Source organism: Tricharina praecox (genome assembly GCF_024521635.1).
Source record: "Tricharina praecox strain CBS 144465 chromosome Unknown BZA05scaffold_12, whole genome shotgun sequence".
Classification (NCBI taxonomy): domain Eukaryota; kingdom Fungi; phylum Ascomycota; class Pezizomycetes; order Pezizales; family Pyronemataceae; genus Tricharina; species Tricharina praecox.
The window spans coordinates 259,878-275,893 of record NW_026250414.1 but is presented as its reverse complement, the minus strand read 5'-3'; the positions used below and the strand labels follow the sequence as shown (position 1 = coordinate 275,893).

The 16,016-nt window shown below is 53.7% G+C and overlaps 4 protein-coding genes across 4 annotated transcripts; 2 read left to right on the top strand and 2 right to left on the bottom strand.

Moving 5' to 3' along the window:
• Positions 1 to 5,645: 5,645 nt before the first annotated feature.
• BZA05DRAFT_45085 (chitin synthase-domain-containing protein) lies at positions 5,646 to 9,002 on the top strand. The gene is made up of 8 exons (XM_051487420.1): positions 5,646 to 5,773; positions 5,856 to 6,450; positions 6,524 to 6,753; positions 6,815 to 6,946; positions 7,006 to 7,422; positions 7,486 to 8,422; positions 8,475 to 8,794; positions 8,849 to 9,002. The coding sequence occupies exons 2-8, from the start codon at positions 5,958 to 5,960 to the stop codon at positions 8,990 to 8,992; spliced, it is 2,673 nt and encodes an 890-aa protein (XP_051339352.1). The 5' UTR covers positions 5,646 to 5,773; positions 5,856 to 5,957; the 3' UTR covers positions 8,993 to 9,002.
• A 211-nt stretch (positions 9,003 to 9,213) lies between these two features.
• Positions 9,214 to 10,382, bottom strand: BZA05DRAFT_373538 (DNA-binding protein). The gene is made up of 2 exons (XM_051481731.1): positions 10,082 to 10,382; positions 9,214 to 9,986 (listed from the first exon to the last, which is right to left on the bottom strand). Exons 1-2 carry the CDS (start codon positions 10,217 to 10,219, stop codon positions 9,372 to 9,374), a joined length of 753 nt encoding a protein of 250 aa, XP_051339351.1. The 5' UTR covers positions 10,220 to 10,382; the 3' UTR covers positions 9,214 to 9,371.
• Positions 10,383 to 10,632: 250 nt separating this feature from the next.
• BZA05DRAFT_397995 (uncharacterized protein) lies at positions 10,633 to 12,406 on the bottom strand. The gene is made up of 5 exons (XM_051483670.1): positions 12,309 to 12,406; positions 11,976 to 12,254; positions 11,282 to 11,921; positions 11,064 to 11,218; positions 10,633 to 11,013 (listed from the first exon to the last, which is right to left on the bottom strand). Exons 2-5 carry the CDS (start codon positions 12,207 to 12,209, stop codon positions 10,720 to 10,722), a joined length of 1,323 nt encoding a protein of 440 aa, XP_051339350.1. The 5' UTR covers positions 12,210 to 12,254; positions 12,309 to 12,406; the 3' UTR covers positions 10,633 to 10,719.
• A 1,401-nt stretch (positions 12,407 to 13,807) lies between these two features.
• BZA05DRAFT_445007 (uncharacterized protein) lies at positions 13,808 to 15,822 on the top strand (the record flags this gene model as incomplete). Its single annotated transcript, XM_051486965.1, has 2 exons — positions 13,808 to 14,436; positions 14,490 to 15,822. 2 exons carry the CDS (start codon positions 13,808 to 13,810, stop codon positions 15,820 to 15,822), a joined length of 1,962 nt encoding a protein of 653 aa, XP_051339349.1.
• Positions 15,823 to 16,016: the final 194 nt, after the last annotated feature.

Genomic DNA, 16,016 nt, shown 5'->3' with positions numbered 1-16,016 from the left:
TTAGAAACGCATACAAAGCGCAAGTGCAAGTCTAGTGCAAATCCACGGAACTTAGAATTATACTGTAGGTAGGTAAGTAGGCACCGGTACCTGTGTTCCCTTCCTTCCAGTCCCTTCCAGGTTCCAATTATGTACCCAGGTACTTCGATCCAATCTAATTCCAAAGGGCTGGGTAACTGTCCTCCGCCACATCGCTATTTCGGTCCGGTTCCTTCTCACTACTCACTCGCCCTCGCCCACGGATATTGGCACATAGCAGATGCGGAACGCATGTTCTCCTGTGGTGTCGATACGGTACATAGTATACTTATTCGAGGCTCGGGCCGAGAACATGGGTCCACCCCCATCGAAATCATCTACTGCTGAAGCGCGTGATCGGGCCGAGTATCTAGCAGGTTCATGGGCCGTAGACGTATGCAGGGCCGAGCACGATCCACGATCACTCGGTCAGTTGGTCTTCTCCATGTCTATATCTTCCGCTGGCTGCACTATGCTATCGTTCGTTCGCATTATGCATCTGAGTGCAGGGGATTCGAAGATCCCGCTACCGAGGTTGAATCGCAGCCATCCAATTCCCGTCCGTTGCGGGCTTACGGTAGTAGGAATGTTGTGATGATGGAATCAGTCGAGTGATGTGTCTGTAGAGCGAGATTCAGGGAGTCGAGAGCCACGGCACATCAGCCTTCAGCCTTCGGGTCAGCCTTGGGACCAGTTGGGGCTCTGAAGAAGGGCACCTACCTAGTACCTATGGTATCCGTTCGTTCAAGAAATGTAGCATTCCATCCCCGCAGCCACGGATCTCGAACTGCGAAGTTGCGTTGTCGCAGTCCGAGAGAAGAAGAAGAAGAAAAAGAAGAATAACGCCCCATGCCCCGGCCTTCGAGGCCAACACCCGCCTCCCGCCTCCTACTCCACGCTGCCGCACCAGAAATCACCCGTCCGTCCGCCCGCAGTCCAGTCCACGCTAAGCCCAGCTCAACGGCTGAGAAGTTGGATGTGTGTATACAGCTATGATTTGATAAGGTCGAATACTACGATGATGAAACAAAAAAAGCCCTCCAGGCGGCAATCGAATGCATACTCAAGGTAGGACCCAGGACCCCAGGCGCCAGCAAATGCATGCAGCCCAGCAAGGATTCCGCCACCCTCGACTCCTCGACTCCTCCAGTGATCAGCCTTCAATTCCGGCACCATCGGCATCACGCCACACCAGACCACACCAGTTCTCACAATTTTTCAGATCCGTTTCTCAGATCCGTTTCAGCCCTGCGGCGTGAAACGTTAGTGGCGGTGGGTCCCATCATATGGGCTCACTCGCTGCCTGGACTCGGTGGTTGCGATTCTCGTTCAAAAGAAAAAGCCACTTCAAAGTTCATCAAGCCACTTGAAGCAATTGCACATTTGTCATATTGGTAATATTGGTAATTGGTATCATAATATTTGCACGCCTCGAGGCTCGAGATTCGAGATTCAAGATTCGAGAAATCCTGTTTATTTTTCATACTTGCTTGCTTCTGCTTGCTTCTGCCTTCTGCATTCTGCTTCTCCTTCTGTCTGGTACTTGATATGTTTGGTAGACATGTCTGGCTGGTGGTACGTATGTCTAGTATGTCTGGTATGTCTACCTGATCATCCGCTGGTCGTCCACTGTATTTCGCGAAACCAATCCACTGAAACATTTTACTCGTATGCTACTTCTCAAAACTCAACATCGATTGGCTGTGCTTGCTCGTGCGACGGTGCGCCCCTCCCCTTCCCCCTGCTCGATAGGCAAGGGCAAGGAGTGTAGTGCTTTAGGGCGTCTACTCGAAGGCTGAAGGCTGAAGCGCCCTGCGCCCTTGTCAACCGCCTTGTCAACCCCCACCTGTCAACCGTTACGCTGATTGGCGGCGGCGGTCGACGGGGCGATGCGGTCGAAGGGAGAGTGAGGCGGTCGGACTGAGCGCCGCCTCCACTGCCTGGGACTCTAGGCCCCAGGGTCTAGCTATTAATTTCAAAATGGGGTATGAACAGTCACCAAACACCACGCATGCATGGGATCTCACTCGCTGACGGTGGTCATCTTCCTGCTGTACTGTACCTATCTCGACGAGCGTTCAATGACATTCCATACATACCTAGGTACTCCGCAGCAGAAACCCGGAAAGGCAAACCTATCTCACTCGTATCATGCATCGAGCATGTTGCATCGCTGCGCTGCATTCCCACCGGTGCGGCTGAACTCCATACTCCAAACTTCGGACCTGCATCAACCATCAAAACCAACATCAAAACCAAGCTTCCAGCCTGCAAGCCTGCGTGTGTGCGTGGGCTTGCCACCACATCCGATTCGCTTCATTTCGTTTCCGTGCTTACACACACACACACACACACAGGCTACCAACACAGGCTACCAACACAGGCTACCAACACAGGCGAGGTAGGTACTAGGCAGCCTCACACCGATCAGGGAAAAGATGAGTCGGTGGATCGATTTGACAGGTTTGGTTTGGTTTGGGTTGGTTTTAACAGCGCACGTAAGCGTAAGCGCGGATAAGATAGCACACCGGTACCGTACCGGTATTCTACCGTATCTGCGGTGGCAGCCTGGTAGGTGGGCACATACATCTTACATACCAAGCTTTGCTTTCCTCACCGGAAACGGTGACGGGTTGCAACTTGCAACTTGCGTGTAAATGGCAGGAGGGAATGAACAGAATAGAACAATTGTAATCAGGCAACTGTGGCGCGGTGACTGTGCCACGGTCCACTGATGTAGTTACTTACTTCATATACCTATACGTCTTACTTATATATAACCTTAAGTAATAAGTACTGAGGTGGGTAGGTGGGTAGGTGGGTATATATATCCTCGTCGAGTCCTTTGGCGGGATATATTTGGTCATGCCATTGCTTCGTGGTAAACAGTGGGCTGATCCTGCCACCGGCCGCAGGCCGCAGTGACATACTTACATAACGGGCTGGGCAGGGCTGGCTGGGGAAAACGGGCATCCATGATGTGTAGATACCCAGATACATCCACATAGATAATCCCGAACCGCACTCAGAACCGGAACCGAGTCTTGCGGTTGCGGATGATGGCGATCGATATAGATAGTTAGGTACCCATATGGTCCGTGCGTGCGAGCGAGCGGGACGGGCCATCACGTGCTGAAGACCGTATCGTAAAGCTCCGAACCGGACCGGTGAACCTTCTTTACGTTACGGGTGATGGGTCGGCACCAGTATGTAGTAAGTGCCGATACTAGGTAGGTAAGTAGGTGGAATCGCGAAGCCGAAGATCAGCATCCAAGACAGCTTGGCTTCCGCTACTATCATAGGTACATAAGCGTATCTGGGTATCTGCAGAACTCGACGGACGACTCGGCGGCGGTGGTGGGAGCCTACGAAACGAGCCAGAATGCCATGCCACATCCCCATCGCTGAGGCCCAGCGGAGCCCAGCGGAGCCCACGATCAGCCAAGCGATCCACAGCCACCACCACCACCACCCACCACCACTACCACCACGCGTGGGTGGATAGGGTAGATACTATACACAGCGCCCAGCTGACCAGAAGGTTTGTATGTACCCGAAGTCAGTCAGCCGGTGGGTTGCGAGGAGAGGGGTTGACCGGATGTGAGCAGGCTGCTTCCTGCGGGGGATATCTGCAATACCTGCAATAGCTATCTGCAACAACCATCTGCAACATAGGTGCCTATGATAGTATCGTTGGCAGTGGTTGGCAGTGGTTGGCAGTGGTTGGCAGTGGGGGACAGCCAATGGGAAGTACCTTCGGTAAGGCTGAGTGGGAAGCCGGCATGCCGGTATGCAGCTATAGGTAGTGAGGTAGTCGGGGAGGCAGCTACCTACTATACCGGTAGGCAGCGGCGTTGAAGCGTGCCACTTTTATCTTTCTATGTATTATCTTTTTTTTTGGTGAGCCACTGCGCCTTGATGGGGTAATACTTCCAAGTATATTCCGTCTTTGGGGTTGATCCTGCGATTCTGCGGGTAGGCAGGACGTTAGCTAGTGGCGTGTAGACGCTGGCAGACTGGCAGACTTGCTGGTTGGCTGGTTGGCTGGCTGAGGACTCTACACGAAGTGCGTTGCATGTCCACCGAGAAAAGCTGTACGAGTACCAAGAGCTGCCAATAAGTGGTGCCTCACCACCATGACGAATTATAAGCACTAGTCTATATTAGGAGTGCACTAAGCCAGATACAATGAAATGAGTGAGTGGTTGTGACTAAGTTGTATGGCGGAAAACGCTAAGCTGTATGGGGGAAAAACTGGTGAGGCAGCACTTACCCTTACACCCGAGTACATGAGCCGACCGACAGAGTGCAGAGAGTCCGCAGCGCATGTGTGACTTGGCGCCTATTGCACTGCACAGCACTGCTGCATTTCGCCCTGCAGGGTTCGGTTTTCCTTCTTTCGATTTTTTTCTTTTTTCTTTTTCTTTTCTTTTTTCCCCCTTCTCATGCTTCTCGTGTGGTGCGCAGCCAAAAGCGTCAAGCACAAGAAACAAGCACAAGTTCGATCGAAGGCAGAGAAGAAGCACCGTCTTCCTTTCTTCCTTTCTTCCTCTCCTTCCCTTGGAGAGGGGGGCAAGGGGAAGGGGCAGTGTTTCATCTGGTCGGGTGGTGCGGCGATGGTCGCAAATACGAGCACGTTGCCCAGGAGGGCGACTATGGGTTTAGCGGTTAGATGTCGGAGGGGGCCCCTGCAGTCGATTTCCAGGAGTTCCGCGAGCGAGCGAACCCGTTCGGGCCAGATCGAGTGGAGGTCAGACAGCAGGCAGCGGCACATGAACGTTCGGTGGGAGAGGAGGGGGAGGGGGGGGAGGGGTGGTGGAGGAGGAGGAGGTGGAGGAGGTGGAGGAGGCGGTGGTGGTGGTGGAGGAGGTGGTAGTACTACGGTACTACTACCGTAGTGGCATGAGGACGGCCAACCCGGTCTCTCGGAAGCGCACCGACACACACCAGCACAGAGAAGCCATGGCCGCCAGGGTCGAAAGTCTTCGTGAGGGGTGTCTGAAGCTTGACTGGAGGAGACCAAACACAGCCAGAGGAGGCGGGGGAGGGAGGGAGGCAGTAGATAGGGTGGGCTCCGAGAAACGTTGGGCATGGCCATACATTCCCTCTGCTCACACTCCATACCGTTCTGTAGGCGGCAGTGATGAGCGTGGCGCACACGCGTGATGGGAATGAATCCATTCGTTCGTCCCCACGCCTCGCCCTCGCCCTCGCACACGGCCCGCCACTCACTCTCCGTTCTGATACAATACCGTAGCAACTCGACAGTAGAACAGAATAATCAAGACAGCCCGCATGCTCCATTTAGAAATGCACACCCCGTGCGGGCGGCTCTTGCGTCGCTTTCTACTGGGTACGTGGATATCGAAAAAGGAGGAATTACTTACTCCCGTTAGCTGCAGGTAGTGTCCGCAGCGATAAAGCTGTGTGCTCTCCTATTTTTTTTTTGACCCTTTCTTTCCGTCCTCATCCAGCTCCACAAAACTCCCTTCTTCGACTTCTCTTTGCTCGACTATTCGACCGTTCGATTGTTCGCGACTCGCCTGTCACTCCCAGTCCTTTCGGCGTTGCCAACGAACCTTTCACCACTTCCCAGCAACATCAACAACAACACCACCGCTACCGCCACTACCACCACCGCATCTACACCCATCACAACAAACGTCACTCAGACTACTGCGACAGTCATATTGTTCTCGTAACCCCCTCTTGACTGACAGCGTCTTTGTGTAAACAAGCGATAAACAACCCGACGGTATGTGCTCCCTGAATATCACCCTCATCGTCGCGATCCAAAGTTGCGTGTCCATGTGCTGATTACGTTGTCTCTTCTCTAGAAACTCGGACGAGTTCTTACATTCCATTTCTTGGAGACGGGATATCCGAACTTCACACCTTCGCCATCCCCCTCGTAGCTATCGCCGAGAACAACTCTCAACATGGCTTATCAAGCTGGCGGTGACCCCAACCAAGGCCACAACATGCAGGAATACCCCCCGTCGTCATACGACCGACGGGACTACGATTCCGACGACGAGAACGAGAAGGTCCCACTCAATGCACCGGGGGCTGGTCCCTTCACTGGGCCCTTCGACGAGCAGAACCGTGGCGCTCCCCAGCAGGCCGGATACTCCCTGACCGAGAGCTACGGGGCACCGCCGCCTGCCGGAACCGATCCCACAGTACAGTTCGGTGTCCCCGGACGCGCACCGAGTCCGTACGCCCGTTCCGACGGTGCATCTTCCACCGAGGCCTGGAGACAGAGACAGGCCCCAGCTTCGCTGCGGCGATACGGAACACGAAAGATCCGTCTGCAGCAGCAGGTCCTTTCCATCGACTACCCGGTGCCCTCGGCCATCCAGAATGCCATCCAGGCCAAGTACAGGCAAGCAGATGTTGAAGGCGGAAGCGAAGAGTTCACACACATGCGATGTTTGTCCCCCTACTCTCCCGACGATGTTCCCCATCGCGGTGCCTGATCGCTGATTGCTGACCGGTGATGCAGACACTGCTGCTACCTGTGATCCCGACGATTTCACCCTCAAGAATGGATACAATCTGAGGCCAGCCATGTACAACAGGCACACGGAGCTTCTGATCGCCATCACCTACTACAACGAAGACAAGATGCTTACTGCACGTACGCTTCACGGTGTCATGCAGAACATCCGTGATATCGTCAATCTGAAGAAGTCCGAGTTCTGGAACAAGGGCGGACCCGCTTGGCAGAAAATCGTAAGCAACCATATCTCCGGAACGCGATCAGATCAATCACTAATCTCTCTGGTGCACATAGGTTGTTTGCTTGGTCTTTGACGGTATCGATCCCTGTGACAAGAACACGCTGGACGTCCTCGCAACCATCGGTATCTTCCAGGACGGTATCATGAAGAAGGACGTCGACGGAAAAGAGACCACCGCCCACATTGTAAGCGGCACCCGGTGCGCCTGGAGTGAAACGTTCGCGTGCTAACACTTGGCCGGCAGTTCGAATACACTACTCAGTTGTCGGTGACGGCAAACCAGCAGCTCATTCGACCGCGTGACGATGATCCCGCCTGTCTGCCTCCCGTGCAGATGATGTTCTGTCTGAAGCAGAAGAACACCAAGAAGATCAACTCTCACAGATGGCTGTTCAACGCGTTCGGTCGTATCTTGAACCCCGAGGTTTGCGTGCTTTTCGACGCCGGAACCAAGCCCGGAGCCAAGTCCGTTCTCGGTCTGTGGGAGGCTTTCTACAACGACAAGGACTGTGGTGGTGCTTGTGGTGAAATCCACGCCATGTTGGGTAAGGGCGGTAAGGCTTTGCTGAACCCGCTCGTCGCTACCCAGAACTTTGAGTACAAGATCTCGAACATTCTGGATAAGCCTTTGGAGTCGTCTTTCGGTTACGTCTCTGTGTTGGTACGTACCTCCCCACTTCCGGCAGTTTTTTTTTGCTTTTTCGAGGCTGACTTGCTTCTCAAGCCCGGAGCTTTCTCGGCCTACAGATTCCGTGCCATTATGGGACGTCCATTGGAGCAGTACTTCCACGGTGACCACACTATGTCGGCCCGTCTGGGTAAGAAGGGTATCGAGGGCATGAACATTTTCAAGAAGAACATGTTCTTGGCTGAGGATCGTATCCTCTGTTTCGAGTTGGTGGCCAAGGCCGGCTCCAAGTGGCATCTGACCTACGTCAAGACCTCCAAGGCCGAGACCGATGTGCCTGAAGGAGCTTCGGAGTTTATTTCGCAGCGTCGTCGTTGGTTGAACGGATCCTTTGCTGCCAGTATCTACTCCCTGATGCATTTCGGGCGTATGTACTCCAGTAGTCACAACATCATCCGCATGTTCTTCTTCCACGTCCAGCTCATTTACAACATCATGTCCCTCATCACCTCGTTCTTCGGTTTGGCAAACTTCTGGCTCACGACATCGGTCATCATGGACTTGGTCGGAAACCCGGACCCGGACACTGGAAAGAAGCCCTTCCCCTTCGGCACGGGAACCCCGATCGTCAACACCGTCCTCAAGTACCTCTACCTCGGATTTTTGCTGCTCCAATTCATTCTGGCTCTGGGTAACAGGCCCAAGGGTTCCAAGCACACTTACGTCATTACGATGTGTGTGTACGCCATCATCCAGGTTTACGTTGTCGCTCTGTCCCTCTACCTGGTGTACAGTGCTCTCACGAATCAGGCCGGTTGGGACGAATTGAACTCTGGAACTGGCGCCGGCGATTGGATCAAGAACTTTTTTACGAGCATTGTTGGTGTTATCTTGATCGCCTTGATCTCGACTTTCGGTCTCTACTTCATCGCCTCGTTCATGTACCTGGACCCGTGGCACATGTTCCACTCGTTCCTTCAGTACCTCCTGTTGGCTCCTTCCTACATGAACGTCCTCAACGTCTACGCTTTCTGTATGTTTCGAAATCCAACGCACAGAGTGTTTCTCCTGCTAACAGGTCGTAGGCAATTGGCACGATGTGTCTTGGGGTACCAAGGGATCCGACAAGGTCGACGTCATGCCTTCCGCGACTACTAAGGCCGACAGCGATGGTGTTAAGGTTATTGAGGAGGCCGACAAGCCGCAGGCCGATATCGATCAGGCGTTCGAGGTTACCGTCAAGCGCGCTCTGACGCCTTTCGTGCCCGAGGTCGAGGACGACAGCAAGAGTTTGGACGATTCGTACAAGTCTTTCCGTACTCGATTGATTACCGGGTGGATCTTCCTCAACGCCGGTCTTACTGTCATTGTTACTTCTGACAACTTTGACCGATTCGGTTTCTCGGTATGCTTTCTTCCCCGGAGATGATGATGTAATATATGACTAACAACCTCACAGGAGAAGAACAACGCTTCGGCCAGAACTGCCAACTACTTCGTGTTCCTGCTGTGGCTTACTGCTGGCTTGTCGTTCATTCGTTTCTTGGGTTGCGCATACTTCCTTGGAAAGACGTCGATCATGTGCTGTTTCACGAGGCGTTAAATGGGGGGAGAGAATTTGGGCTATAAAGGGGGAAAGCGAGGGGGAGATGTTTTGCGGGAAAAGTCGAATCTTGTACTGTTTTGGGTGTGGCGGTTGGAGCCTTTTGAGTTTTCGTTTACTTCTACCTTTTCTTCTTTTCTCTCGGTTAATCTTTTCATCCTTTTTCCTTTCATGTCCGATAGAGATACCATTACCTAGCGGTTGGCAATAACGGTGTATATTCAACCATGACAGCGGAGTTCAGGATTGTGACGTGATAGTATTATTGTCCAACCAAGTAAATCAAGCAAGCCTTCAGAAGAAGAAAACAAAACACCAAAAAAAGATCCATCCTCATAGCATCGTTATCCACCCGTTCATCCAGTTTTCAATCTAGCCTTCAATCCGCGAGCTTGTAACTAACCAACGTATCGACACGATGACTACTCGTGCCCCAGCTCCGGAGGGTTACCTTCTCGCCGTCGACAATCTCCCTGGCGTCGGAGTCGCCCCACTCCATGGGCACGTCGGCGTCGCCGTCGGCATACACCAGCACGTTGAAGGTGCACCGTCCATCCAGCATCGGCAGGAACGTCACGCTCGCAGTGATCTGCCGGAACAACGACTGGATCTCTTCTTGGATCTCTTTTTCGGTCTTGTCTTTGTGCACCTCCGCCGCAGCTGCCGCAGGCTCCGTCTCCGGTGCGACGCCGTTTTCGTCCGGTATCTCTGGCACAGCGGCAGCTTTCTGTTTCTTCTGCTGCAGCAACTGAACATCAAACTGCCACCTCTCCAGTGGCTCTCCCGTATCCTTGCTGGCAATGACAACGACAAGCTTGCTGATCTTCCCGCCGGCCATCCACCGGTGCAGCTGCGACATGATGCGGCGGATGTACGCGCGCACCTGGTCGTCGGCGGTGACCAGCATGTTCAGTCCGTACTTTTTCACCGCTGCGAAGTCTTCCGCCGGGTACACGCCCCGCTGGAAGAGGATGCTGTTGATGCTGTATTCGAACTGCGAGTGAAATGCAATGCAATGAGCGTTGGTCTTCAAAAAAATGATGGGGTATGCTGGGAAATAATGGGGGGAGGGGGGATGGGGGCACAAACGAATTCGCTCACGAGCTTCGACGAGCCCTTGAGTGAGAGCTTGTGGACTCTTCCGTCGTCTGCGGCTGTGGAGGATTTGGCCTTGCTGGATTTTTTGGTCTTGGGTTTGCCCGTGGCGGCGGCGGCGGGGGCGGACATGCTTGCGGTGTTGCTGTGTTCTGGTGGTGAGCGTGTGGAGGTGTGAGGTAGAGGGAGACGCGTGTGCTGGTGTCGATATGGTGGGTTTGGTTTGGTGGGGGAAACTTGTGAGAGAGCTGGCGCTGCTGCAGGTGGGATAGGATAGGCGGGATGGGAAATGTGGTGGCCCTGGTGGGCGCTAGATACTGCTCTAAAAGATTATGTCAACAATTCCCCGTTTGCCTGTTGGCGGGGCAACTCATTGTGAGTTCATGTGTGAGTTCATGGATTGTCACTCGGCTGAGAGCGCTGCGTGGAGCATAATCAGAGCGTAAACTGATGATGATGAATTGTGGGATCCAATACTCGCACTGTGAACTCACATCTTGTCACTCGGCAGAGAGTGCACAGCGATGTAAACTGCTGTGTGTATAGGCTCAATGATGATAATGAATTGTAGGGTCCAATACTCGCATACTCATACAAAATTGACTCACGCCCCCCGCGGGCACTCTCATTCCTCATCTCAGCAACGGAGTCGTCTCGCCGCTGCTACTCTCCCCATCCCTTCTCGCGTCCATCCGATTCTGCACTTCCAACAGGGCCCAGCACAGACAGCCCGCCATGAACCCGACAAAACAGTTGCGGAAAGCGACAAAGATCCCCACAGTTACCATCATGATCATCCACCTATCTTTGCGTGTCTGCTTGTCCAACCCTGCGGCTTCGCTATCGAGGTCGAGATGGAATATGTCGGGTGCTGTCGAATTGAGGTTTTCGCCGACCGAGACGAGCTCCATTCCTGCTGCGAAGACCTGAGGGGGTTGGTTAGTTGTAGGAGGTAATGGTAGATGGGGTAACGAACCATTATCCCTAGGAATGACTTTGGGAACCGTTCGAGGAGGCCGGTTAGCGAGCTGCCGAAGAGCAGGCCTACGGCGATCTTGAAGATTCCAAGTATCTGCACCGATGAGCCCGACCGTGCGCCGAACCTGTACTGTCCTGCTAGACCCCCTGAGCCTGAAAACCACAACCACTCAGTATCGTCCACGGGAGAAGGGATTTGTGGGTGCGGGTGCGGACCGTGACAGACAGGCATTGCTCCAAACCAGCAACCTACCAAGTTCATCACCGCGACGGAGAGTCCGAGAGCTGTAACGCCGGGGGCGGGTTGGTCCGGGAGTAGATCGCGGCTGAGGTAAGTAACGGCAATGATCGAGTTGAGCACTGTCAACGGCACCTGTCCCAACCCCGCCGTTCCAAATCCTGTCGCAAAGTCCTCTGGTGTCGGCGAGACCTTCACGAACGGACTCTTGTAGCCAATGTGCGGGAGTTCGTCGCCGCTCTTAGCTAGCTGAACGCCCGCAAACAGCCCTCCCACTACGAAAACCAATATAGCGAACGGACACCTCCGCGGCCATCTGCACGTCCCGTAGAGAATGATGAACGCCCCGATCGCCCAGAAGAGATTGTCGTACCACAGCGTGCTGTTGAGTTCCAGCCCCTGCAGTGTCGCCCCCGCGTTTAGTGCTAGAGATATTCCCGCCCCAACCTGGATGCCCTTGATGATCGGCACGGGAATGAGCTCGGACACCCGCGCCAACAATCCGGTGACCGAGAGAAGCAATACTATTACGCCGACTCCGATACCGGCCGCCATTGTCTCCTCCAAACTGAGCCCCCGCGAAAGCGACACCGCAGCGAGGGCTTTCATTGGTTGCACCTATCCCGAGCACTGCATCAGCCCCCCTTCTTGTCCCCAAGCTCTCGTACATACCACAAGCGGAATTCCAAACAACGTCCCGCTAATGATATTCCATATCCCGCTAAAAACGAGCGTCGACGGAAGAGATATCGACTTTGCGGCGGTGAGAGCGATCAGGATCGGCAGCAGTGTCCCCAGATCTCCTAGTGACCCTGCGAGCTCGCCTAGTGGGTTGCGCCGAAGACATCGCCAGTTGTGCTTGAAGCTGTTGCGGATACGATTCAACCCACGATATCGTACTGGCATACTGCTGGGGAATAACAAATGGCTGGCTTGTTGTACAGAGGGTGCCTGAGTAATATCGTCAGTTACTTGGGAAGGGCTTCCTGCAGGATGGAGCAATACCCGATTGAACTCGAGCTATGGGCTGGAGTGAAGTGGTGGCTTCGAGTAAAATAGAGGGGATTCCGGTCGAGTATTAGTCGAGTAGAGTGGACTGAGTGAGCGAGGTGAACGAGCTCCGGACCCTGCATGCCAGGTATATACCTTGTACCCGTACGTAACGGGTTGGCTCGGCACGCATATAGCATCTCAACCCCATCCTACTCACACCTAACCCCGTACGCACCACAAACTCCAACCATCCGTGACTTCGATGGAATAGATATGTTCACCCACAGCCAGTTTTTGTCTCCGAATGGCACTCCTGTCTGCTTGTCTGGACACGTGACATAATCGGTACGAATATCGGTACATTCAACCCTGAAACTCTGCGATAGGATGCTAATGTTTTGTAACAGGAGCAAGCTGCTGCAGCGGAGTCGATATGTGGATTGATGCGGGTTTCCGACAATCGAATTTCGCAAACTAAAGGGTTTGTCAGTCACTCATGATCGACAGCTGGATGAGAGCTAAGGTTCGGCGTACCGTACACTCGTTTGCTCCGGACATTCGCTGCCGAAGTTTAAGCAGCGCTCGCTGGAACCCCTTCGCTCGGTGAATCGGTGGGCACACATTGTCGTCCGGGGATATACCCCTCGCCGACAATGGAGAGCCGCGAATCGATCTAGACACCGCCGGATGTGATGCCACAAATGCAACTCTCCCGGGCTGATAAATAGCCCTACACTCCTCGAGCACGATTCATGGCATTAGCTGAGTCTGTAAGTCGTCATCTCACCAGCTAAATACTGATATACTGACCATAATATAAGCAGGCTTGCTCTTCGCTTTGTGTCCCTCGTGAGGCCGATCTAGGATGGCGCTGAAGACAGTAATGGGACTGGAGCAGGCTGAATGGTCCGGTATATGGCCTGAGGATATCCATATGGAGGGAGAAACGGCTTCGGCCTATGCCTTGGTTCAACTCGCGATATGCTGGTGGTTGGACGGTATAGCTCTGGGCATCCTGTGGATCAAGCGCACCGTCAACACGTCTGTCCGGCGGTCGGTCACAAACCTCGAGGCTCTACCGTATCACCAGCGGCGACTCTGTTGACCGTCCAGTGGATATGACATCGTCGAACGCCGAACCTTTTAGCCCTGAAGCCCCCACTAAATAATTGTCTCGGCCCTGACGAGAAATTCAGTTCCATTTCTCTACTTCTTTCGCATCGTGACTTCTTCTTCTTCTATAACATCCACCTTCCCAAGCACACACACTTTCGGCCTTCTATCTCCCACCATACACACAGCATTTACTTCCTCTTTGCTTCGGAAACTCATATCCTATCTCCATCTATACAGCACCTCCTTTCTCTTTGCTTCGGAAACCTCATATTCTGTCTCTCTTCACGACGCAGTTTCTCCCACGCCCTCAATCCTGATCACAGATCACAGATACCTTTTAAAGCTCACTTCTTTCGTTACTACTCCACATACTCCCTTACATTGAGATCATCAAGATGCCTACTCTCATCACCATACCTCCTGAGCTCGTTCGACAGATCGCGGACCACCTCACTTCAGACGATCTCATCAATCTTCGCTTGGCCTCGCTCGCTTTCTACGACTATTTTACCGGAAGCGATACGCTCGAATGGGCTCACAAGCTTTTCTTTCCTACGTCCTACGAGAAGTTGAGAAAGGAGTTCACCAAGCAGAAACTCGAATACGACCCTACATCTTTCGACAAGGAGTACGTCCGCAGCCGGCGTTGGAAGACTAATTCTCCTACCAGTATACATCATTACGATATAACGAAGGATGCTAGGTTCATAATAGATCAATCGGAAGATGTGATGGTCTACGAACGCGCCAGAGGTCAGATAATCATCCAGGATATCGGCAAAGGCTTCGACACATCGATGGAGCATGTCTTGAGCATGAATTACTTACGTTGCATGTTACTCCCGAGGCTCGACTTTGGAGAGAGACTGATGCTACACGCCAATGGGGGTGTACTCCTGGTGGTCGGATACGCACACACGCATCAAAATGTGGACTTCATCACAGTCACAGAGGAACATCCACCAGAGCCCGCTCATCCTGGAATATTAGAGCAAATAGGACAATTGCTTCATCTCGTTGATCGGTACGTTTACTCCGTGTGACGTGAGGTACGAAGGCTCACATAATATTCAATAGTGGACAACCCATCGCCCCGGTGACAACGACACGTGAAGTACTAGTCACCACGAATCTTCCGCCACATACGCAGTGCGCAGTCTTCTCTCTGAAGCATAGAAACCGCGGGCAACTTTTGGCCAGCTGGCACGAACTAGACGGATTTAATGACAAAGCGGCGGTCAACGAATTCTATGTCATATCACAATTCCATCCGACGGAGCATCGCTTGCACGGGTATATCTTCCCCCGCGACGGGGTTACTGAACATCGTTTCGCTATGAGAGAAACTGGATTTCGGCAGATGGGTGTGGCGTTGGCGGCAGATACCCAGGGTAAGGTATTCTATGTTGCTTACATGTGTCCCGCTCTCACTCGGTTCCCTGTCGTGGAAATCCACGCTACGCCAAGCCCGATTTCCGCTAGCGCGTGGGGTCAGCCTTCTCTCTTAAAGAGAGTTGTGGTTCGCTGTCTCGGTCTTCCTCTTCCACCACCCATAACACCAGATTTCGACGTACACTCCTTTTTGAAGGAAAACCACCTCACATTCGACGAGGCCACCACGGCCGGACTGGAGGGATGCGACGCGAGGGGGAAGAAGGGGAGGCGAGGAGTCGGAGAAGAGATGATCCGACTGCGGCTCGTGGGACGCACCGGCGATACCAGCGACGCCGGATTCGACTATGAGATGGTGAGTTGGGACATCAGTGCCCGACCAAGCCCACTCAGGCCGTCTTCCGGTGAGCTCTTCAGCCAGGGGGTCCACTGGCAAACCGACCAGACTGTCCCAGAGGACACATCCCCGTACGTGAACGTGTGCGGGGTTGTTGATCTCGACGACGTCTACCCGAAGCCGGCTTACCTTAGGTATCCGGGAGAGGGAAGTGTTGTGATGCGGTCGGCGTCCACGATGGATGTCGACCGCTTCGAGGGTAGGCGCGACCTGGTTCGCTGCCTCCCTGTTTGCTCGGTGTCGGGAGTGGAGGGAGGAGACGGCGACCATTTCGCGGTGTTTTACACCGACCAGCCAGAGATGCTGGTCCAGCCGTCTCCAAACTCCCTGGATCGTGGCAGCCTGGTGCTCGGCACCACTGTCGCGGTCCACCCGTACCCCGATGTACCCGGCATCGACGACGAAGACTTTGTGCCTCTTGGGGAGTACTTCAGTACCCCGACCGTCGAGATGCCGTTCAGGGCCGGCACGACGCAGCATGGACTGAGAATCCCTGCGCCGTTGTTCGGTTCTGGTACCATCGGGGTTGACCTCGAGCAGAAGCGGTACGCGGTGTATTACACAGCCGCAGTCGGGGGGAGGCAGGGGGAGAGGAAGATTGTTATGCTCCGCTATCGTTAAGGGGACATAGCATTCAACCTCGACCCCACCCGGCGAGAGAGACGGATACGGAGGACTGTGCGTTGGTGAGTTTGATTTCTTCCTGTTTGATCGTTGTCGCAGTATGTATTTGGACCTTTCACTGACACCATGCGCGCTGGATTATAGGCAGGTCTTTCCGGTTCGGTTCTTCTCGCTGGGGCCGTCGTTGGGAG

Bases quoted from the DNA above. Each gene is read 5' to 3' on its own strand.
- BZA05DRAFT_45085 (XM_051487420.1), top strand. From the start codon at position 5,958: ATGGCTTATCAAGCTGGCGGTGACCCCAACCAAGGCCACAACATGCAG. The intron at 6,947-7,005 runs GTAAGCGGCACC...CTTGGCCGGCAG, and splicing joins AAGAGACCACCGCCCACATT to TTCGAATACACTACTCAGTT. The intron at 8,795-8,848 runs GTATGCTTTCTT...ACAACCTCACAG, and splicing joins TTGACCGATTCGGTTTCTCG to GAGAAGAACAACGCTTCGGC.
- BZA05DRAFT_373538 (XM_051481731.1), bottom strand. From the start codon at position 10,219: ATGTCCGCCCCCGCCGCCGCCGCCACGGGCAAACCCAAGACCAAAAAA. The intron at 9,987-10,081 runs GTTTGTGCCCCC...TTTCACTCGCAG, and splicing joins CGAAGCTCGTGAGCGAATTC to TTCGAATACAGCATCAACAG.
- BZA05DRAFT_397995 (XM_051483670.1), bottom strand. From the start codon at position 12,209: ATGCCAGTACGATATCGTGGGTTGAATCGTATCCGCAACAGCTTCAAG. The intron at 11,922-11,975 runs GTATGTACGAGA...TGCTCGGGATAG, and splicing joins TGTTTGGAATTCCGCTTGTG to GTGCAACCAATGAAAGCCCT. The intron at 11,219-11,281 runs GTCCGCACCCGC...TGTGGTTTTCAG, and splicing joins AGCAATGCCTGTCTGTCACG to GCTCAGGGGGTCTAGCAGGA.